Source organism: Gopherus evgoodei, chromosome 3, assembly GCF_007399415.2.
Source record: "Gopherus evgoodei ecotype Sinaloan lineage chromosome 3, rGopEvg1_v1.p, whole genome shotgun sequence".
NCBI lineage: Eukaryota > Metazoa > Chordata > Testudines > Testudinidae > Gopherus > Gopherus evgoodei.
The window spans coordinates 5088629-5112275 of NC_044324.1; the positions used below are offsets into that span (position 1 = coordinate 5088629).

Consider the following 23647-nt stretch of genomic DNA (forward strand, 5'->3'; position numbering starts at 1 on the left):
CTATCAGTGATACATTTACACACGCACCCCGTCAGTGATACATTTACACACGCACTCCCGCTATCAGTGATACATTTACACACACCCCCCACTGTGTCTGATACATTTACACACACACCCACCCCTGTCACTGATACATTTACACACGCACCCCCTGTCACTGATACATTTACACACGCACACTCGCTATCAGTGATACATTTACACACACACTCCCCAATATCACTGATACATTTACACACGTACCCCCGTCACTGATACATTTACACATGCACTCTCGCTATCAGTGATACATTTACACACGCACTCCCCAATATCACTGATACATTTACACACGCACCCCCTGTCACTGATACATTTACACACGCACCCCCTGTCACTGATACATTTACACATGCACCCCTGCTATCAGTGATACATTTACACACGCACCCCCTGTCACTGATACATTTACACACGCACACACCCCGCCGTCACTGATACATTTACACACACACACCCCAATATCACTGATACATTTACACACGCACACACCCCGCCGTCACTGATACATTTACACACGCACCCCCTGTCACTGATACATTTACACACGCACTCCCACTGTCACTGATACATTTACACACGCACCCCCCGTCACTGATACATTTACACACGCACACACCCCAATATCACTGATACATTTACACACGCACCCACCACTGTCACTGATACATTTACACACGCACTCCCGCCATCACTGATACATTTACACACGCACCCCCCACTGTCACTGATACATTTACACACGCATACACACACCAATCACATGCCAACACCCCCCACTATCACATTTACATACACATGCCCCGATATCACTCATACATTTACACACGCACCTCCTGATATCACTAATACATTTACACACACACACGCCAATCACACGCCAGCCAACACCCCCGATATCACTGATACATTTACACATGCACCCCCAATGTCATGGATACATTTACACATGCACTCCCCACCATTCACACTCCAGCCAACACCCCCCATATCACTGATACATTTACACGCACAACCCCACCTTGCCGATTTGAACCCCTGGAACGTGTCACTCGCTGGCCCTGTGCAGCCCCTGGCCCTCGTCCCTCCATTTCCCCGCAAAAATGGGGACGACCGGCTCCGGCTCTGTTGCTCGCTTGTCCCCCCACCCATCCTTCCACCACGGTTCGAGGGGAGCCGGCTGCGTCTGCCCGGCCTGGCCGGGTCCTGGGCGGTTCCGCAGGCCCGTAGCTGATGGAGCAAAGTGTCCTGTCCCCAAAGGGGCTCGCCCCAGGGTCCCCCTTGCCCGGTTCCACGGCACTCCCTCCTCCGCGCAGCCTGGAGAAGCCCATCCTCGGACCCCACCAGGGCGAGACAGGGTCCTTCCCCACCCCCCGACTGCTGTGCGAGCTGGGTTTTTATTTGGGGGGACGGGGGGGGCTCAGCCGAAGTAGGGGCGGTCGTGCTGGAAGTTGTAATCAGGGCAGACCTTCTGCACCAGCTTGTAGTCAAAGCTACAGAAGGAGACGAAGATGCAGATGACTTTGAAGGGCTTGGCGCACAGCCAGGCGGCATGGCTCTGCGTGTGCTCGGCGAAGCACACCTTGGCCGGGTCGTAGAGGCACGGCTTGTTCTTCCGGGCCCGGTTGGTCTTCTCGTACTCCACGTGGCAGTTGAAGGCCCGGGGCTCCTTGGCCTCGGGCAGGGTGGCCTGCTGGAGCTCGGGGGCCGGCGGGGGGCCCAGCACATCGAACTCCACCACCTTGCCCGGGGGCACGATGCTGACGGAGACGTTGCCCAGGCTGGAGGAATTGTGCCGGAAGTAGACGCTGAAGGTGCCGTTGACGTGGTCCACGATCTTGCCCGTCACCAGGAGGCTGAACTTGAGGGTCTTGATGTTGAAGTAGAAGTCGCCCCAGCCGAAGATCTTCCGGGCCCGGCCCATCTTGAGCGAGGGCTTGCGCTGGACCCGCTGGCCCGGGGGCTCGGCGCCCGTCTGGTTCCTAGGCCAGGCCCAGGGGCTCAGGGCGCCAGCCTTGGCCTTCGAGGGCTCCCCGGAGAACAGCCGGGCCGGGGGCAGGGGCGGAGGCTTCAAGGCGCCGGGCGGGAGGGTTTTGAGGAGCCCTGAGGTGCCCAGCTCCAGGTAGCCCAAGGTTTTGGTCATGTGGCCCTCCACACAGACCACCTGTGGGGGGCAGAAAGAGTGGGGCAGTGAGTCAGCACAACCCTGCTCCCCAGCACAGCACAGCCCCCACCCCATCACAGCCCTGCCTGCCCCCCAACCCGTGTCCAAGTCCCTGTGCCCCCTGCCCTGCCCCTCTGTGCCCCACTCCCCAGCACAGCCCTGCTCTGCCCCCCCAAACCCTGCCAAACTCCCGAGTCAGCCAGGCTCAGCGCCAAGCCTAGGAGGGTCCCTTGGAACTGGGCCCGGTAGCACCAGAACCAGCACAAAGGCTCTCCGGCCCCAACAGCCGTGTCCGCGGTGTCTGAGCCCCGGGGGGGGGGGCTGGCTCCAGCTGCACCGAGGTGCAGCAATGGCTGGTTTTACGATAGCACCTGAACGCAGGTTCCAAAGCTCATGGAGCTCATGTGAACACGCCTGCACGCCCGTGTACAGTCACACACACATGCTTTCACCCAAACACATTCACACGAACACGCCCATGCACACACACACACACGCTCTCACCCAAACACACACATGAACATGCCCACCCGTGCGCACACACACATGCTCTCACCTAAACATACACACATGAACACGCCCGCATGCCCATGCACACCCAAACACACTCTCATGAACACACACACTCACACCCACACTCACACACCTGCCGACGCACACTCACACACTCTCACCCAAACACATACACACAAACACGCCCGCCAGCGCGCACACACATGCTCTCACCTAAACACGCACACATGAACACGCCCACATGCCCATGTACACCCAAACACACTCACATGAACACACCCACACACACTCACGCACACTCTCACCCAAACACACACATGAACACACCCACGCACACTCATGCACACTCTCACCCAAACACACACACACAGCTGCCCGCACACACACACACACGCTCTCACCCAAACACACACACATGAACACACCCACATGCCCCTGTACACCCAAACACACTCACATGAGCACACATGCACACTCTCACACACACTCTCACCCAAACACACTCACACGGACACAGCTGCCCGCGCACACACACACACACGCTCTCACCCATGCACACACATGAACATGCCCACCCGTGCGCACACACACACCCAAACACACACACGCTCTCACCCGCGCGCACACACACGAACACACACACGCAGGCGGCTGAGCTGAGCGGCAGGTGGGGACGTGCTGCAGACCGGCGGCGGTGGGTGTCATTCACAGGTACAGGGAGCAGGCAGGGAGCCTCATTAAACTTCTGCCCAGGCGATGACTAAACACAACAGGCAATTTACCAGCCTGGGCCAAGGCGGCCCCGGGGATTTCCAGGCCAAGCCCATCCCTGGGGCAAGGTCGGCTGATTCTGCTGGGAGCCCCGCTGGTCCCTTCCCCGCGTTCCCCGGCACCCTGCCCATCCCTCGGGGGGGAAGGAGGGTGGCACCGGGCACCATCTCGGCAGGACAGTTTTCAGGCAGTTTCTAACTAAATGAAACAGGCACCTGGCAGCTCCTTGGCACCCACACTGGCAGGTTCATTAGCACCTGTGCTGGCATGTTCCAGCCCCATTAAAATGCAGGTGGGTGGGCGGGGGCAGGGGAGCCTAATTGTATTATACAGAGCCTCTGATCTGCAGCTGAAATTACAGGGCCCCCGCCGGGCCGAACGCTGCGGATCCTGCCCCCGGCGGAAGGGTGCATGGGGAGACGCCGGGCAGGGCCGCTGGAACGCCCCACGCCCACAGCTTCTGCTGAGCTGGCAGATCCTGGGCCACAGCCTCCCCCGCCCCTTAAACCCAGCCCGGGGGCCCTTGGAACAAGCTGCCACTGGAGAGCCCCCCCTCCCCCCCCCCGCGAAGAGCCCCAGGCGGCGGCTCTTAACCCAGGAACTCCAGGCACCATGCAAAGATCCTCCCCCCGCCACACACACACTCCCAGCGAGCTGGGGCGTACCGTTCCCCTGCGTTGTCACAGGGAAACTGAGGCACACAGCCAGTGGGGAATTTCTCCCAGGGGAGGTGTTGGTAGAGGTAGAAATAGAACCCAGGAGTCCTGACACACATGCCACCTCCCCCTTCTACCCTGCTGCCACCCTTCGACTCCACTCCTCCCTTCCAGGGCTGGGAATGGAACCCAGGAGTCCTGGCCACACACCTGACTTCCAAGAAGGGGCAAATGGGTGGGAGGGGGAGGCTGGGAATCAGGACTCCGGGGTTCTGTTCCCCTGTGGTTAAAAGGGGCCATTTCTAAGCTCCTTCAGCCCTATCGAACGGCGGCTGAAAGGGATGACATACGAGCCGTATCCAGCCAAAATGCAGCCACCTCTGGGGCAGAACATGCCTGCTGGCTAAATGGCCAGGCAGTTTGGGACAGGAAGTGAAGGGGGCTGTCAGTACGTGCATTGCAGTGTGTTCCCTAGAAGGTGTCAGGAAGGGATCGTGCCAGGTGCCGGACACACATCCCTGCCCCAAAGAGCTTCTGCGTTTGCCTGCGAGATCAGGCCCCGTCTCCTGCACTTGGCTCATCTGCCATCTTTGCGCCAGCTGCTGGATTTACCCAGCTACGCTCCCCATCGCTCAACTCTACCTACTTACCCCCCGCATCCCAGCCCCTTGCTGGCTGCAGTTTCTCAGAGCTGTCTCCCTATTTATCACCCCCCCGCCCCCCCCTGCAGCTGGTCTCCACCTGGCGTGTCTCAGCTGCGCTCCGGTGGCTTTTGATCATGGCTCGGCCCAGCCTCGTCAATCACTGTCACTTTCGTGGCAGGTTTTTATGCTCAGCTCCAGCCGACCTGGTTTCCCAGGCAAACAATGTTGGGAGGGCGGTTTGGAGGCAGGGGGCTGAGGAGCCGGTGTGGGAAGATCGAGGGGGGCAGCGTGTGGGTTGGGGACCAGGCTGTCCCAGGAAACTAACCCAATCTGGCCAGGGGCAAGGCTAGTGACAGAGGCGGGATGAGTTTGTCAGGTCTAAGTCCAGCTCCCAGGCCCCAGGGGGTTTGAAGCCCAGGAGCTGGGGGTGGTGGTGTGGGGGCTAATTGGCCTGGTCCTTGGTTACCCCATTCCTGTCCCTGGCCGGGGGCGAGGGGTATTTCAACCCACCTTTACACTCTCTGCAATCTACGCCCTGCCCAGCCCCCGGCTCCCATTAGAGCAGCCTCAGGGCTGCACTAACTGATGTGCCGCTCCCCACGGCCCCCGTTGAATGCTGGGAGGAGGAGGTGGGGGTAAGGCCTGGAGTCAGGTGCCAGGGCCGTCCTGCCTATGCACTCAGGGCAGCACCCCCAGCCCCTCTCCCTGCCAAGCCCGGGGGGCGACCGGGGACGCCCTGGAACGTCCTTTTCCTTTCTGCCTCCGCAGTGGCTGCTGTGAAATCCAAGTCCCCTGCCGCGGGGTTAGCCGGCAAAGACACCACCTGGGCTGGGATTAGTCGCTTGATTCCCCGGTGCCGGGCTTGCTGAGCGCAGCTCGGCTGACGTGCCGCATCTCAGCCACTCCCGGGCGGGAGCTGGCTCTGGGTGCCAGGGGGTGTGTGTGTGAAGCAGCGCGGTGCCAGCCTGGCACAACACCTGGCAGCGGGGGGGGGGGTAATCTGGTACCTGGGAGAGCCAGTGACCTTCCCAGCAGGCGGCCCCTCGAGGGCGCAGGGCGACCCGTTCCCACCTGGCAGTGCCCAGAGGTCTGATGGGACGCGATGGGTCCTCACCCAGCCTGCCCCATGGGGGGGAAGGGGGAATCCAAGCAGCCCCCAGCTGTGCTACCGTTCTCCGGGGTCTCCGACGGCCCCCCCTTACCAGCCCCTCTTGAGGAGCTGGCTCTGATCCAGGTCCCCCCCTCCACACACACACCTGGGCCAGCCCTTCAACCCCCCTCCAGCCACCTGCCTCCTTTCCCACCCCCCAATCTCTTTCTCTGAACACAATCAGCCTTATCTATATTTCAATGCAGCTTCAAAGCCGGGTGTCTGAGCCGGCAGGAGCCGGAGCCCCAGCACGGGCAGGAGGTGGGGAGGCAAGGGGGGGCTCCCCAGGAGAGAGAGAGACCTTGGGGGAAGATAGAGAGAGATGGGGGGAGGGAACGACGGCAGTCATGTCAATCACACACCCCCCCCGTTATCTCCCATCTGCCTCCCAGCCCAGTGCCTGCCTGCGGTTATTAATCCTGCAGCTCATACATATTGATTGGGACCCCCCCGCCCCTGTCAAATCCTGCCGGGGGGAACGGGCAGCCTCCCATGCAGTGCAGGAAATTACCAGGAAATGAGCCCGACTAAGACGCTGCCCGTGATCGCCCCCCCCCCCCCCCCCCCAGCTGCACCTTCCGCGGGGCTGGGTACCCCTGAGCCCCCAGGGCTCTCTGCCGCGGATGCACCAGCAGTGGGGGGCAAATGATCCATGTGCGGGGGGCAGCGGGAAGCAGAGGAAAGGTCTTCCCACTGCCCCCACCCCAGCCGAAGGGGCAGTTAAAGCCAGTTGGGCCCCCTCTCACCAGCAGAGCTGTGGGTGGGGGAGAGATCGGGGCTGGGATAACAGGGGCTGCGGGTCGGGAGTGAGGGGCACCGGCAGAGCTGGGCGAGGGGGGGAGATAGCAGGTTTGCCAGCTCCCAGCTCAGCCCCCCCCTTGCCAGCTCCAGGAATTCCAAAGCAGGACAGGTTTGGCAGCCCTCCAGCACCATCGATCGGGAGGGGTAGTGCGGGGGGGGCCCACTCTGCAAATACCTGGGGGCAACAGCCTGGAGCTTAAACACCCCACGGCCCCCAGCTGGAGTGAGTGGGGCTCCTGGGGGGGGTACAGAGCCCCTGGGGCTATGGGGGGGGCACGAACCCTGTCATTCCAAGGCCTGATGGAGCCGGGGAGGGGGGAGCAGCATTCATAGATCCAGTTTGATCTGTCTATGGGGCGGGGGGTCGGACAGCCCCAGCCAGGCCAACTGGGCCACCGGACGGGGGGGAGATTCTGCACCTGCCGGGTCCCCGTCTCAGCTGGTCCTGCTCCCGTTAGCATGTGGAGATTAACTGGCATTTGTGAGCGACAGTCCCCGGGGCCCCCCCGGCGCAGACCCGGCCGGGCCAGAGGTGTGCAGCAAACAAGGGGCCGGTGACAGGTCCCATTAATCTCGGCCAGGGGGAGCGCGGAGCCGGTGCTAACACCGGACACCGAGCAGAGCCAGGTGCATCCGTCAGGCCCTGACAAGCTGAGATGGGGGGCAGGGGGAGGGCTGGTGAGTGACAGGCCCTGGGAAGGTGACTGTGCCACGGCAGTCCAGGCTGCGGGTCGGGAGTGAGGGGCACCGGCACAGCTGAGGGTGGGGAGCCCAGGGCTGGGCTAGCAGGGGCTGCGGTTCGGGAGTGAGGGGCACTGGCAGAGCTGGGGGTGGGGATCCAGGGCTGGGCTAGCAGGGGCTGCGGTTCGGGAGTGAGGGGCACCGGCAGAGCTGAGGGTGGGGAGCCCAGGGCTGGGCTAGCAGGGGCTGCAGGTCGGGAGTGAGGGGCACCGGCAGAGCTGGGGGTGGGGAGCCCAGGGCTGGGCTAGCAGGAGCTGTGGGTCGGGAGTGAGGGGCACCGGCAGAGCTGGGGGTGGGGAGCCCAGGGCTGGGCTAGCAGGGGCTGCGGGTCGGGAGTGAGGGGCACCGGCAGGGCTGGGGGGAGCCCAGGGCTGGGCTAGCAGGGGCTGCAGGTCGGGAGTGAGGGGCACCGGCAGAGCTGAGGGTGGGGAGCCCAGGGCTGGGCTAGCAGGGGCTGCAGGTCGGGAGTGAGGGGCACTGGCAGAGCTGGGGGTGGGGAGCCAGGGCTGGGCTAGCAGGGGCTGCAGGTCGGGAGTGAGGGGCACCGGCAGAGCTCGGGGTGGGGAGCCCAGGGCTGGGCTAGCAGGGGCTGCGGTTCGGGAGTGAGGGGCACCGGCAGAGCTGAGGGTGGGGAGCCCAGGGCTGGGCTAGCAGGGGCTGCAGGTCGGGAGTGAGGGGCACCGGCAGAGCTGGGGGTGGGGAGCCCAGGACTGGGCTAGCAGGAGCTGTGGGTCGGGAGTGAGGGGCACCGGCAGAGCTGGGGGTGGGGAGCCCAGGGCTGGGCTAGCAGGGGCTGCGGGTCGGGAGTGAGGGGCACCGGCAGGGCTGGGGGGAGCCCAGGGCTGGGCTAGCAGGGGCTGCGGGTCAGGAGTGAGGGGCACCGGCAGAGCTGGGGGAGGGAGCCCAGGGCTGGGCGAGCAGGGGCTCCCAGGAATCAGGGATGGGCTAGCCCTGCACTGCCAGGGACCAGTCCCCTCCTCCTCACGCTGCCAGGGACCAGCCCCCCCTCCATGCTGCCAGGGACCAGCCCCCCCCATGCTGCCAGGGACCAGTCCCCCCCCATGCTGCCAGGAACCAGCCCCCCCCATGCTGCCAGGGACCAGCCCCCCCGCCCATGCTGCCAGGGACCAGTCCCCCCCCATGCTGCCAGGGACCAGCCCCCCCCCCACGCTGCCAGGAACCAGCCCCCCCCATGCTGCCAGGGACCAGTGCCCCCCCATGCTGTCAGGGACCAGGCCCCCCATGCTGCCAGGGAGCAGCCCCCCCCCATGCTGCCAGGGACCAGCCCCCCCGCCCACGCTGCCAGGGACCAGCCCCCCCCCCCATGCTGCCAGGGACCAGTCCCCCCCCCATGCTGCCAGGGACCAGCCCCCCCCCCCCCATGCTGCCAGGGACGGCTGAAGGAGCTTGGAACGAATGGAGCCCCGTGGAGCTGGCCAGACGGCTGAAGGTCGAGAGTGGGGAGGGGGGAAGGGGACAGATGGTGCCAGGCGTGGGGGGGGGGCAGGTGGAGCAGGGCAGGAATGGGAGGCTGGGGGTACCAGGCAGATGGGGGCAGAGAACAGGAGCAGAGCAGACAGGGGGCAGAGAGGGGACCAGCCCCCATTACTAGGGTGTAACGATCCCCTCCACGAGGTCCCACGGAGGCCAGCTGAGGAAAGCCCAACCCCCAGGATCCTGCTGCCCCCCACCTGCCTGGGCCCCTCGCGCCCACACCGAGCTCAAAGGCGTTTGAAAGACGCAGCCCGTGGCCGTGGCGCAGGCCGGCTGTTCGGTGCCCCCCGCGGACGCTGGCACATGCCAGCTCTGCCACCTCCTCTCCGTTCGCTGCTCCTCTGCCAGCTGCCGGCCCTGGATCCCGGCTCCCGCCTGCCCGTGGCCCCAGCAACGGGTCTCTGGGGCAAGAGGCAAATTGCCTGATGCAGTTTCGTCTCCCCCACACCAATGTCTGTGTCACACTCGGGGTACAGAAGGGAGTTGGGGAACGGACATGGGGCCTTTCTCCTCTGGGGGCACCAGCTCCGATCTGCTCCCAGGGCAGGGGGCTGGCTGGCTCGGGGGGCAGGGAATGGGACATGGGGCCTTTCTCCTCTGGGGGCACCAGCTCCGATCTGCTCCCAGGGCAGGGGGCTGACTGGCTCGGGGGGCAGGGAATGGGGCATGGGGCCTTTCCCCTCCAGGGGACACCAGCTCCGATCTGCTCCCAGGGCAGGGGGCTGGCTGGCTCGGGGGGCAGGGAATGGGGCATGGGGCCTTTCCCCTCCAGGGGACACCAGCTCCGATCTACTCCCAGGGCAGGGGGCTGGCTGGCTTGGGGGGCAGGGAATGAGGCACCAGCGTCACCAAGGACCTGTTAGTCCAGGCCCCTGCCCCATTTACTAAGATGCCGTGGGTGGGGTCAGGGTGCCAGACTTGCGCTCCCCCCCCACCGGTGCCACCTACTCAGGGGGGAGCTGCCCCAGCCCAGCCACCCTCCACCACTCGGCTTGAGGAGCGACTCCCTCGGCTGGCAGCAGTAGTGGAGCTGTACCATCTGCGCCCCCACCCCCAGCGGGCCGCACACGGATGCCCAGCCGGGCCGTCTGCCACCCCCCGCCCTGCCAGCCATGGAAACCCCAGCACCCCAACCACCATCCATCGCCCATCTCCCTTCCCTGCCGCGCCCCCCCAGCTCCCGCTAACCCCACAGCCGGCGCGGCTCTTGTATTAAGGCACCCGGCTAATAAATATTTCATGGCCTGGGGGTTCGTCTTTCGGTTCTTTCTCCCTGACGTGCGTCTCCTGCGTTCCTTGTGCAAGAGCGCAGGGTGGGGGGATGCGCTTTGGGGAGAGAGAACCCCCCCAGAGTGGGATGCAAACCAGGAGCCAGAGAAGCTGACAGGGGGGAGGCCAGAGACAAAGATCCAGGCCCAGGCGGCTCGTGAACCCCCCGAACGAAGGGCCGCACGGAGCCAAGCGGGGATGTGACGGGGGGGGGGAGCCTGAGGAGGCCAAGATGAAATTGAATCTCGCTCTCAGAGGCGCTGCATTAAAAACGTCCCCTCCAGCGGCGCAGGAGACGGGGAAGGGGGGCGGTGAAGAGCCCAGAGCCCTGGTTAAACTGGTCCCTTGGCTGGATTATTTAAAGGGGATTCAGCCAATTGCCCGGGCCAAGCTGGGAGACCTGGCGAACGGGGGCGTCTGCGTGTGGGGCTGGGGCGGACTGGCCCTGCACACGCCCCGGGGGAGCCCTCGGCAGGGGGAGCAGCTCGGTCTCTGCAGCCTCTCCACCACGGCGGCTGTTTGCAGGGCAGGGACCATTACACTGGGTGTACGACGGTGGCACCAGGAGGCCCCCAGTGGAGATTGAGGCCCGTGGCGCCAGGCGCTGCGCAGGGAGCGCGACAGTCCCTGCACCCTGGAGCTCGCAGACTGAACAGACAAAGGGGGGAAACTGAGGCATGGGGGGGGCTTGGCAGAGGTCCATGGTGGAGCCAGGAAAAGAACCCAGGAGTCCTCACTCCTAGCCCAGAGCCCCACCCTCTAGGCTGAGAACTGCTTACACGGCTGCCTGGGTCCGGTCCCCGCCCCACAGACCTGGACTGCAGGTGGGAGGCAACAGGTTCCAGGCCCCGGCTTCAAGGGGCAACGAACACGTTGCGGGGGGGCTACGAAAACGGCCACTTGGTGCCCTGGGCAGAGCTCTGCCCAAGGTCAGTGGCCTGCCCCTGCCCGCTCCGAGCTCACAGCCCCTCCCCTATGACATCACAGAGAATCCTATGGGGAACGGATGTGATGTCAGAGGCTTAAAGGGCGGGGGGGGGCCCCCCTATGATGTCACAGCGCTGCCCTCCGCTGGCTGGAATCAACTGCTCGGGGGCATGTGTCATGGTCCCTACACTGCTGATGGAGATTCTCCTTTAGCTCAGGGCTGGTGCATCTGGAGCAGGCAGTGAGGAGTTCTAGCCTCGCTCATGCCATGCACTCGTCAGCCCTGGGTAGGGTCTGAGAAATGGGGAGCTGAGCCCAGAACCAGCACCAGGAAAACTACCAGCAGCCCCAAGGGGAGAGTTCAGGGCTGTGGGTCAGGAGTGAGGGGCACTGGCAGAGCTGCATGTCGGGAGCCCAGCACTGGGCTAGCAGGGGCTGCGGGTCGGGAGTGAGAGGCACCGACAGGCCCGGCTAGCAGGGGGCTGCAGGTCGGGAGTGAGGGGCACCGACAGGCCCGGCTAGCAGGGCGCTGCAGGTTGGGAGTGAGGGGCACCGACAGGCCCAGCTAGCAGGGGGCTGCAGGTCAGGAGTGAGGGGCACCGACAGGCCCGGCTAGCAGGGGGCTGCAGGTCGGGAGTGAGGGGCACAGGCAGAGAATCCCTTAGCCCCAGGGGACAGTCTGCCAGCTCTGCCCCCAGAGAGCTGCGGCTTGGCAGGTTATTAAGACTTGTGATGATCCCGCGCACGAGGGCAGCCAGAGCGTGACCCGTCTCCCCCTGGCCTGGCCACGAGCGGCTTGTCGAGGGCTTTGATCTGGGCTGAGTCGATCCCTCCCTGTGCTGCCCGGAGAAAAGCCAGATGCGGCCTCGCGGGGTGGGGGAAGGGAGAGCCAGGATGCCTGGGTTCTCTCTCCAGTGGGGTCTAGTGCTTAGAGCACCAGGGGCAGAGAGTCAGGAGCCCGGGTTCTGCTCCTTCCTCTGAGTCACTTCCCCTGCCTCACCCCCACCAGCTGTGCCTCAGTTTCCCCATCTCTAAACCAGGGAGAATACAATTTCCCTGGGCATGACTCAGAAAGGGAGTGAGGGGTTTCACTCGGCGGGGTTGGGGTGCTGCCCTGCTCCCCCCCCCCCAGCCAGGAGCATACGAAGGCACCAGTCCAGCTTGTCCTTTGCAAGCAAAGTTTTCCCTGCAGCCAGAAAACTGTGGAACAACCCAGGCGTCCCCCTGCCAGGCCCCCTCCCAGGCCCCGCTCCCAGACCCACCATTTCACTTTATTATTGCAATAAATGTAGCCATAAAAGTGGCAAGTATCATATACTCGCGGAGATCAGTTCGACTGCGCAATGGAAATGTAATTTCGAGTGTGGCCGGGAAATTTTATAAGATCTTATCAGGCAGGATCATAAATTGCATTTCAAAGTTCCCGTCCCCCGCCCTCGGCACGGCCTGATTGGTATTAAAAGGGATTCCGCACGCACTTAAGGTCAGACGGTGAATGAAAAACGAGGGAGGGGGAATTGCAGGGGAACATGATCCCCCCCAACCCCCCCCCGGTGCAAATCCTCTTCTCCCCTTTGCAAACTGCCACCTCGTCTGTTACAGTCCCAGGCTCCCCCTACATCCTGCAGGTGCCCCTCACTCCCGACCCGCAGCCCCCTGTTAGCCCAGCCCTGCCCCCTCAGCTCTGCTGCTGCCCCTCACTCCCGACCCGCAGCCCCCCACTAGCCCAGCCCTGCCCCCCTGCAGCTCTGCCGGTGCCCCTCATTCCCAACATGCAGCCCCCTTTTATCCCAGCCCTGCCCCCCCAGCTCCCCAACAACCAAAAGCCCCTTTTCAAGCCCCTCCAGGCTGTGCCAGTTTATTCACAGCAGGTGGGAGGACATGTCTGCCCCCCCGCACCCCCTATCCCTGGGGGAGGAAGGAGGACAGAGGCTGGGATTAAAAGCCCACGGTGAGGAATCGGCGCTGGCAGAGACAATCAAGGCTCTGGCGTCTGGGGGATAATTTGTTTCATGTGCATGTGTCGCCGGGCGAGGATTACCTGCCCCGCGCGGCTCCCGGCCTGATCTGTTATCAGCGGAGCCCTCCCCACATGGAGGGGAAGGGGGAGAGACCTCCTTCTCGGTGCCCCCTGGGGTGGGGGGCCCAGAGGGGGAGGTGCGGTGTTATCATGGGTCCCTCTGTGTTTTGGAGGCATGTGGGTGCAGAGGGAGAGGTGGGGTTATGGGGGTGCAGGGGGCTATCTTGGCAGCACCCCGTGCCCAGAGGATAGGGGTGGAGGAGCAGAGGACTATGGGGGTGCAGGGGGTTAACTTTGCAGCCCCCATGGCCCCAGGATAGGGGTGGGAGTGCAGGGGGATATGGGGCTGTCGCAGTGACAAGGAATGGGATGTAATGGGGGGGTCTCCTTCCATTTCTGTAGCATCCCCCCAAGATCCCAGAGCATCTGGCAGGCGGGGGTGGGGGGGGTCTCCTGGAAACGAAGTGGCACGGTAATGGGCTGGGAAGAGCCCGAGGGGGGTGGGGAGAGGCTGTGGCTAACGGCACCGGAATCAGCATCCAGCTCTGCCCCCAACTCCCTGGCCCTGGGGCCAGCTCCCCGGGCCTCAGGCTTCCCCACCTGTAAAACGGGGACGAAGACCTCCCAGCCCGGCTGTCCTGGGGGCACATAAAACCCGCGCAGGCAGATGTTCTCCTGCATGAAGAACTTAAACAGTATTTGTCCGCTGTGGCGGCAGCCGATGCCAGCTCAGCTGCCTGGGACGGGCACCCGGGCACCGCGCCAGCCAGGGATCGACACCCCCAGCCTGGGCACTCGTTCCCAAAACGGCTTTTCCACCCAGTCATCGGGGGGGGGTGATTCTTTCTGTCTCATCCGTCCAGCCGGCTGGAGGGGACGTTTCATCTTTGCCGGGTCGTTTCTCCGCACACCGGAGAGGAGCCACGTTGCCGACACGAAGCCGATTGCTGCCTGGGGGCCAATCCTGACCTCTCGAGCGGCTGCTGGCTCCCTGGCAACCGGGATCGGCCCCGGCGGGAGAGACGCAGATGCAGTGGGGCTGACGCCCATCAACCCCGACCCACAGCCCCCCGACCCGCCAGCCCTGACTCCCCTGTCGACGCCCCTCAATCCTGACCCGCAGCCCCCTGCCCCGCCAACTCCAAATCCCCCACCGACACCCCTCAATCCTGCCCCGCCAGCCCCGACTCCCCCGCTGATGCCCCTCAATCCTGACCCACAATCTCCTGCCCAGCCAGCCCCGACTCCCCCATTGATGCCCCTCAATCCTGCCCCGCAGCCCTCTGCCCCACCAGCCCTGACTCCCCCGCCGACACCCCTCAATCCTGCCCCGCCAACCCCAAATCCCCCACCGACACCCCTCAATCCTGCCCCGCCAGCCCCAACTCCCCCGCTGACACCCCTCAATCCTGACCCACAATCTCCTGCCCAGCCAGCCCCGACTCCCCCATCGATGCCCCTCAATCCTGCCCCGCAGCCCTCTGCCCCACCAGCCCTGACTCCCCCACCGACACCCCTCAATCCTGCCCCGCCAACCCCAACTCCCCCGCTGACACCCTTCAATCCTGCCCCGCAGCCCCCCGCCCCGCCAGCCCCGACTCCCCCACTGACACCCCTCAATCCTGACCCACAGCCCCTTGCCCAGCCAGCCCCGACTCCCCCACCGACACCCCTCAAACCCGATCCGCAGCCCCCTGCCCCGCCAGCCCTGGGCTCCCCCCACACCCAGCTCCGCCAACCCCTTCACAAAGCAGCCACCGATGTGAAAACAGTCGGCGATACACGGGTGCCCTGGGGTGGTGGGTCCAGTCCCTGGGCTGCCAATCACACGCTGGGCACACCTGCCGGGCACACCCACCCGCACCGGGCACCAAGGGGAATGAAGGGGGGAGTGTGGGGGGGGGAGACAGACATCAGCTCACTCCGAATACGTGTGACCAAACATATGTGATGTTTCCGTTAACCCCATGTTCACAGCGGCTCTGGGGCCAGGCTGGGCTGATCCTGCTGCCACAAAAACCACACACCTTCCTCCTGACAGCCCAGCCCCTGCCTCAGCTGCTGTGCCCCACACCCGCCCGGGCAGGGGTCGGGGGAGGACCCTGAGCCATGGACCCAGGAGTCCTGACTCCCAGCTCCACCTTCTCGCTCCCACTAGACCTCACCAACCCCCATCTGCCAGGCGCACGGTGCTGTACAAAGAGCTGGAGCAGCTGTGTCCAGAGTGGGAGGATGGGGAATGGTGCGCAAGGGCTCCCCCTGCTGGTCTGAGCCAGGAGCACATGGGGCCTCAGCGGAGGGGGGGCTTGCAATGCCCCCCGATTAATGCACTCCAAGGGGCCTCAGGGCAGTGAACAATCAGAAATCCCCAAGGCACCTGACAAGAGCTGAGCTCCCCCCACCAGGCCTGCCCCCCGGGATTAATGCCATGTGCCCAATTCAATGTGGAGACATGTGAAGGGGGTGTATTTCCATAACGAGGGGGAAGGAGCAGGGTCTAGTGGTTAGAGCGAGTGGGGCTGGGAGTCAGGACTCCTGGGTTCTCTTCCAGGCTCTGGGAGGGCAGAGGGTGCAGCAACCAAGGCAGGGGCTGGAAATCAGGGTCTCAGGGTTAACACCTCACTCCTACAAACCAGGCCCCGGGATCGCTAATCCTCACGCAGAGCGGCAGTCAAGTAACTCCGTGGCAGAGCCAGGAACTGGAACCCAGGAGTCCTGGCTCCCAGCCCCCCCCCCAACCACCAGCCCCCACTGCTCTCCCAGAGCCAGGAATGGAACCCAGGAGTCCTGGCTCCCAGTCCCCCCCTGCTCTAACCCAGCAGCCCCCACTCCCCTCCCAGAGTCAGGAACAGAACCCAAGAGTCCTGGCTCCCAGTCCCCCCCTGCTCTAACCCAGCAGCCCCCGCTCCCCTCCCAGAGTCAGGAATGGAACCCCAGAGTCCTGGCTCCCAGCCTCGCCTGCTCTAACCACCAGCCCCCGCTCCCCTCCCAGTCAGTCACACAGCACGAACCAGGAGGGGGTTACGTCAGGCCCAGACGAGATCGGGGGGGGGGGTCTCCCAAGGGGCTGCAGCATCTGCTCAGAGAAGAGGCCCCCTGGCAGCCCCTGGAGACGGAGCCCCAGGGCCCTCGGCCACCTACAGGGGCAATCAGGGAAAAGGAGCAGAAAGGGGAATGAACTGGGTGTTTCCCGCAGCTCCCGGGCCCCAGCTGGGCAACCTGCAGCCAGAGCTGCCAGTTGCAGTGCAGCACAGAGGCCTGGGAAGGGGGGCTGCAGCAGGGCTGGGGGTCGAGGCTCCGGTGGGCAGAGTCCTCAGTGCTCCCGGTGCCCGGCAAACACCCACTGTCTTGCGTTCCCACCCCTGGGGGAGGCATCACTCCCAGGACGAAGTGGGAATGTTCTCAATGTTGTCTCTGAATACGGTGTGTGCCTCAGTTTCCCCTCTGTGCTACTCAATATCTAGGTGGTGTAGGATAAGGTGCGTCAGGGCAGGGGTGACGGCCGACGGGCTGCAGAGAACGGCCGACACTCCAGCAAGGGTGGTAACTGATGGGTCCCCGTCGCTGCAAGGATCAGCCAGACGTGCTGGAGAACAGAGACCAGGTGCCCTGCTGGCCCGGGAAAGAGACAAAGCCGGGGGGGGGGGAGACGGAGGGGGCAGCTGGAAGGGGTCAGTCTCCTGGGCTGGGACTCGGAAGGAGGGCCCTGGGCTCTGCCCCCCCCCCAATGCACTTTGCTGAGCGTCCCTGGTGGGTGCTAACCAGCCCTGTCCTACGCTGAGTTCCCAGCGACTAACAACCCGCCTGTCACCCGCTGCCTGGGGGTACCTGCTGGCTGCGGGGGGGGGGGGGGAAAGCAGGGCCCTTGGGGGGCGTGTCAGGCTCCCCCAGGGGAGCTCACGGCGTGACCGAGTCAGACCCATGAAGCGCCAAAGCTGAGCCAGTTCCTCGCCCGGGGGGAGTGAGCCCCGAGGGGAGACCCCGTCCCAGAGTCCTGGCCAGCTGCATCCGGATCCTGAGCCTGCAACTCCGTGACAACCCCCATTTTGTAGAGGGGGAAACTGAGACACGGCAGGGGGAAGGGACGCGCTGGAGGCTGCACTGCCAGTCACCAGCAGCGATTAGGACACAGCCAGACCACCTGGTTCCCAAGCTACCCTCTGCTCTCACCACTACCCCCCTCCTTTCTAGAGCCGGGGATAGAACCCAGGAGTCCTGGCTCCCAGCTCTGACCTACATGCTCCATTCTCCAGCCAGCCAAACTCACAGGCCTCAAATCCTCCTGGAACCGGGGTGCGCGGAGGGAGCGGGATGCCCAGCGGCCAGCAGGAAGTGTGACCTGGAGACACCACGGCTCCGCCCTGAGGGAGTCAAGCCCCAACATGACTAGCCTGGCCCCCCTCCCCTCATGAACTGATTTATCTCAGGCCAGGCCCAGACTGTCACATCCGAACTCTTTTCTGCCCGTCACCCGCTGCCAAAAACAAAACGAAAAGTTCCTGGCAGAGGTCCTTCCCGGGACCCAGGCGTCCGGGCAAGTCAGAAGAAGGGGGGTGGTCTGCAGGCCTGAAGCCGAGGAGGTATCTCCTATCCGCTGCTCCCTAAGAACCTCCCCTCCACTTTGCCCCCTCTCTGATCATGAGAGTCATTCCTGGGACCAGCAGCTCCCCATAAGAATCGGGGTCCCCCCAGGCCCCCACAAGAGACACCCCCTGTCTCAAAGTGCCTGCCGGGGAGGGGTCTCCCTAAAGCCAAATTCTGCTTCGGCTGGGGCTGGGGCACTCCCTGGAGCTCGTCTGATCCAGGGGTTCCCCAGACACAGCCTCCCCCACAACCCACTGGCCCTGAATGCGTCACTAACACGGCAGCTGCAGATCCAGGAGCCCGGCTGTCCGGCAAATCCCCCCCAAGCACGGGAGCCTTTGGAGAGCCCCGTCCCCCAAAAGCCACTGGTAGCCATGGCTACAGGTTGCCCTCCCCAGCTCCGGGCAAGGCCCCCCCCGCTGTACCCCAAGGTGCTTCCAGGCAGTGGGAGGAAAATATCAGCTGTTTGTTTGCAATCTGCACACCTCCCGGGACTGGGTTCGAGATCCGGCACCTTAGTATCATTCAACCCCCCCAGCCAAGCCAGCGGCCCCTCGACCTCACCACTCGCCAGGGATTCAAAGTTTCTTGCCACGCTGGGCCCGGCCGGGGGCTCGTTGGCAGGGGGCTGAATCGCTCCGCGGCCGGAGGAGCTTCTGCAAAAAAAACTGAATCCTGAGGCCGAGCGGGGGAAATTCCCTCCCCCGACAATGCACCGGGGAGAGGCCGGGAGTCCAGCGTCACCAGCCCCCCCTTTGCCCCTCCCAAGCTGCCCAACTTCAGCCCGTTTCACAGCAGAGAAGTGGGCGACAGGCGACTCGCCCAATGGCACAGAGGGAGAATGAACCCAGGTCGTCCCCCCTCTCCCCAGCTAACTCCCCCAATCAGGACCCGCCTGAGGGTCCAGCTGAGAGATTGTGGGGGGGTCCAGCCATGCCATGGGGGTGGGAGGTGAAACCCACAGTGGCGAACCACCAGCCGCCCCACCCTGCACATTTCACTCCAGCTGGTTGGTTTGCTCCAAAATCCTTCCCCTTCCCCCCAGCAGAGCCCCTGGGGCACGAAGCGTTGAAGAGCTCCTGACCCGCTGGAGGTGGCACCCTGTGGTTTTGCAGGATCATGGCTAGACGCATCGCCAGGCACTACAAACCCTGCACCCACACCCCCGGCCATGCCCCTGTTTTTTAAGCTTCACAACAAAGGCCCAGGTAAGAGGTGGCTGGGGGTTAATTTCCCCAGGGCGGCAGATCTGGAGGCATGGGGCTGAGAGCATCACACACACTCACACACACACACACACACACACGCACACACACACACACCTCCCTTCTGCAGGATCACGCTCCGCACACCAACCGGTCACACCGAAGTCCACTGGCTTCTGCCTTCCCACAACGGGGAGGAAAATCAGAAGAAAAGCCGGCCCTGCTCCTCATCAGATCCAAACAAACCCGCTGGTCTCGGGAGAGACTCACTCTCCAAGTTAGCTGGACGAGGTGGGCGGGTGGCGAGCCCCTTCCCGCCCCCGAAATCCAAAGGCAGAGCAGCCGGGCTGCTGGTCATGCTAACCTTGGGCAAGCAGAAGTGACTGAGACGTGAAAAGTAAAAGTGGATCGCCATGAAATCAGATTCTCCCACCCTGCGGTTTAATGAGCCCAACACATTCCCCCCCAACCCCCCGTTATAACACACCAAAAATAAAAGAGGGGAGGGCGGGGGGGGGAATAACCCACCAAGCAAAACCTCTTAACTCCCGATTTGCAGGCCCTGAGCGTTGCATCGCCAGTTACCTGTGAAAGGACTATTACAAACACGCCGGCAGAGGAAGATGCCGCAGCTAGCCGAGGACGAAATCAAAAATTTATCAACCCTATTGGAAGCTCTTGCCGGGTGGGAGGGGGAAATTCGGCTGTTCCCAATCTCCAGGCTGTGGGAGTGGCAAGTTGGTTTTCTGATTATTTATTACACTTTGTCGGGAAGACGGGACTGAAAGGCGCAACGCCCAGGAGCACAGGCGGGGCCGAGGCCGGGTGTCCTTGACAATTGTTTAATCACACTTGGCTTTAAGTGCTTTTCCGCTTGTGCGAACTTACACGGGGCTTGACTGGGATTCATGGGTAGCACGGCCGAGGGGCCAGCCTCCGTCCTGCCTAACCCTGACACCAGCTGTGCCTACGGCCCAACGCTTTCCTTGGCCAGGCCGGATTTCCATTCCATCCGTGTCAATCCAAATTTAACTCAACAGCGTTGCTCCGGATTGACACCAGCAGCAGAACTGGAGCTAGGGTTCTCCGAGGAGACAGTGCGTCAGGATGGGAGATGGGTTTTCCCTAGGGCGGGAGTGGGATTTTGCCAGTGCGAGAAGGGGTGGAAACTGATCCTTGGTGTGTTACAGGCGATGCTCGGCCCTGTGCGTACGCAGGGACCAGAAGCCTCCAAACACCCCCCAACCCCTCTGCCAGCACAATGCGGAGCGGCCCCAGCTCCCCACAGCCCAGGCTCTGGCTCACTCCCGCTCCCCCCCCCCCCCCAGGCAGGGGACAAACTTGAGAACTGAAGCCGCATCAGGAAGCGAAGTCTGCACGGGAGCAGGAATCGCTAATCGGGGGCTTGTCAGTCTAACGAGAGCCAGCAGCTGGAAGTGGAAGCCAGACAAATTAATGCTGAATGTTAACACCCCCGGTCTGTCTACACTGCAAAAAGCCATTTCCCACTGCAAGTTTCAGAGCCGGAGCTCCAGCCATCGTGCTAGCGTCAGCCTCATCCCGTGATCCCTGAGCCCCGTGTCCGCCGACAGTCCCCTGCCCCCTCGGTCACTCGGGGCTGCAGGCAGATTTGGGCTTTCGTGTGGCACAGACGTACCCACGGGTAAACTAACCACGGGGACAACTCCCAAGGGCTGTGATGGATCCTCCAGCACTGGCAGATTTTTCAGTCAATGCTGGACGTCTTCGAGATCTGCTCGGGTTCAAACAAGAAGGAATTCAGGGCCGGCCTCTGGCCTGCGCCGAACTGTGGCTCAGCCTAGAGAACCGCAGCAAAGAGGTAATCAATACACCCGCTCCCACCAGCCGGATACCGCCCCATGGGGGGGGCGCATGCGCTAAAGGCTGGAACAGGGCTTGCAGGGAATAACCCAGCCATGGGGAGAGGAGAGGTGGGGAACAGCTGGGTGAATGGTTCTCCCACAGAGCCCTGCTTGGAGCCCCATGTACTGCAGACTGTGCCATGTGCACCAGATGCACACGCATTGTGTGCTGTGCACACGCATTGTGCATCACGCATGTGCATCGTGCACCAGATGCACACACATTGTTTGCTGTGCACACGCATTGTGCATCACGCATGTGCATCGTGCACCAGATGCACACGCATTGTGCATCACACATGTGCATAGTGTACCAGATGCACACGCATTGTGTGCTGCACACATGCATCGTGCATCACACACATGCATCATGTACCAGACGCACACACATCGTGCACTACGCGCTGTGTACCAGACGCACACGCATCGTGCGCCGTGCACATTTATTGTGCATCGCACACACACATCGTGCACAGTTAGAAAGACCACGGCCATTGCGGGGAGCTTCCTGGTGCTAATTTCCAGCCTCGGGCTCCAGAGTGGGACAGCGGAGCCCGGTTCAGCCTTGGGCAGCCAGTGCCACCTGCCCTGCCCAGCGGGGTGCATGTGGGTGTCTCTGTGGGCTTTGCCATGACCTGGCAGACGCGTACCCAAGCAGGGGGGGCGGGAGGAGACAGCCAGAGGTGCCACCCTGGCTATATTTAAAGGATTCGCACGCCCAGGCGAGTCTCTCAAGTCCTGTCCCCTTTGGCAGCTGCCAGACGGTTCTTCTGGCTGCTTTACAATCCGCCCCCCCCACACACCGAAAAATCGCCCGTTTGGGGTTTTATGGGAACACTTCCAAAGCGACAGGGTCTCGTTGCCACAGCAAATCAGCCGCCCAGGGACTGAGAGACGCAGCCCCCCCCCAAGCATTCAGCTCCCCGATTGCAGGTACCTTTCTCCACCCCGCTTCCGCAATCCACCCCCCCCGTGCCCCCTCGCCATCCAGCCCACAGCCATCCCCTTAACTCTGCCCCCTGCCTCGCCCCAGCCTGCCCCCTCCCCACATCCTGTGGGGTCAAGGTAAGCGAGCGCAAAGTTGGGGGAGCACAGCGATCATTCCCTGCCCCCCCCCAGTAGCACCCCCCCGTTTAAAAACCACCCTGCAGGAACAAACACCCCCCCCCACCAACTTCACTTTTTCACGGGGTATTTCTGCTACCACCGCCCGCCCGCAGCACCGTGTCCACCCCCCGCAGCCCCTCTGCGCCCCCCGGCCGGTCCGTACCTTCAGCAGCAGCCAGTGGCTGAAGATCGCGGGCAGGCAGCGCAGCAGCTTCATGGTGGAGGGACAAACCCTCCGCCAGCATTGGGAGCGGGGCAGGGCGAGCTCGGGGGGGGCCGCTCAGACCCGGGGGGGCCGAGCCGGCAGCGGCGCCGGCGGAGGCTGCAGAAGTTTGGCTCCGCAGTTCTCGGGCAGCGCAGCGCAGGCTGGCGCGGGGCGCAGCGCAGATTCCCCGCCGACGGGAGGGGGTGGGGGGGCGGGAACTTGGGGCCAGCCCCTTAATTCCCCAGCCCGCCAATCCCAGCCCGCCCCCACCCCTCGGCCGGGCTCCCTGCGCTGGGAGATGCGGCTGGGAGGGGCCAGGAGAAAGTGACCCCCAAAACACCGACCCCCCCTTCTGGATGGGGGAGGGGCCAGGAGAAAGTGAACCCCAAAAGCACCTACCCCCCCTTCTGGAGGGGGGAGGGGCCAGGAGAAAGTGACCCCCAAAACACCGACCCCCCTTCGGGATGAGGGAGGGGCCAGGAGAAAGTGACCCCCAAAAGCACCCCAGTGCCACAGGGTTGAGGGAGGGGTAAGTTGATACCAACTCCCCCAATACTTCAGCCCCCCCCCAACTCCTGCCCCTCAGAATCCTCCAAGTTCCAGGGACTCCCCTGATCCTCCATGAGAGTTGGGCGGGGGGCTGAGAAGAGTGTAGGGGTGGGGGGGTCAGGACAGCCCCCCCATCACCAGGCACCCCCTCAGGCTCAGTGGGCTCCTTATGTGCACCCCCCCAGGGCATCCAGCCCCCTAGGAGTCCTGGGTTGGGGGAGTCTGGGGCTGCCTCCCATATCACAGCCCCCCAGCCCCCTCCCTCCATACACACACCCCCCTTCCCATACACACACACACCCTTCAGTGCTCGGTGGGGACTCCTGAGTCCAAGGCATGAAATCAGCCCCCCCAGTAAATAATAAAGGTACAATAACCCCCCTCCCCCCACCCCGCAGGGCAAAGCTGTTTAACTCTGGATAGACAGAGACCAACCCAGCCTGCCTAGCCGAGCGCAGTCAGAAAAGGGTTAACAGAGTCAGAAAGCAGAGGGGGCCAATCATCCCCCCCCCCCGAACTAGGGCCAGGTGGGGAGGAGGGGCAGCACCCCCCCCAACACGCACTGCTCGTGTATGCACACCGCACCCCTCTGCTGCCGGCGGTGTCTGCAGCGCCCAGCGCCAGCCAGTCGGTCCGGCCTTTCCCAGGGGAAAATACAGATTCCAGTCTCCTTCCTCCAGCTTCCCCTCCTGGATGCCACTGGGGGCTCCGGTGTGCGTGCGTGTGCATCTGTGTGTGCATGCGTGTCTGTGTCTGTGTGCACGTGTGCCTGCATGTGTGTGTGCATCTGTGTGTGCATGTATGTGCATGTGTGTCTGTGTGCACGTGTGCCTGCATGTGCGTGTGCATCTGTGTGTGCATGCGTGTCTGTGTGCACGTGTGCCTGCATGTGCGTGTGCATCTGTGTGTGCATGCGTGTCTG

The 23647-nt window shown here is 63.3% G+C and overlaps 1 protein-coding gene across 1 annotated transcript; it reads right to left on the reverse strand.

The window, feature by feature from the left end:
- Window positions 1–1182: 1182 nt before the first annotated feature.
- NXPH4 (neurexophilin 4) lies at window positions 1183–22228 on the reverse strand. The gene is made up of 2 exons (XM_030554672.1): window positions 22135–22228; window positions 1183–2206 (listed from the first exon to the last, which is right to left on the reverse strand). Exons 1-2 carry the CDS (start codon window positions 22186–22188, stop codon window positions 1463–1465), a joined length of 798 nt encoding a protein of 265 aa, XP_030410532.1. The 5' UTR covers window positions 22189–22228; the 3' UTR covers window positions 1183–1462.
- Between the last annotated feature and the right edge of the window lie 1419 nt (window positions 22229–23647).

Coding starts and splice junctions, on each gene's coding strand:
- NXPH4 (XM_030554672.1), bottom strand. CDS start 22,188: ATGAAGCTGCTGCGCTGCCTGCCCGCGATCTTCAGCCACTGGCTGCTG. Junction 2,207..22,134: donor GCCACTGGCTGCTGCTGAAG/GTACGGACCGGC, acceptor TGCCCCCCACAG/GTGGTCTGTGTGGAGGGCCA.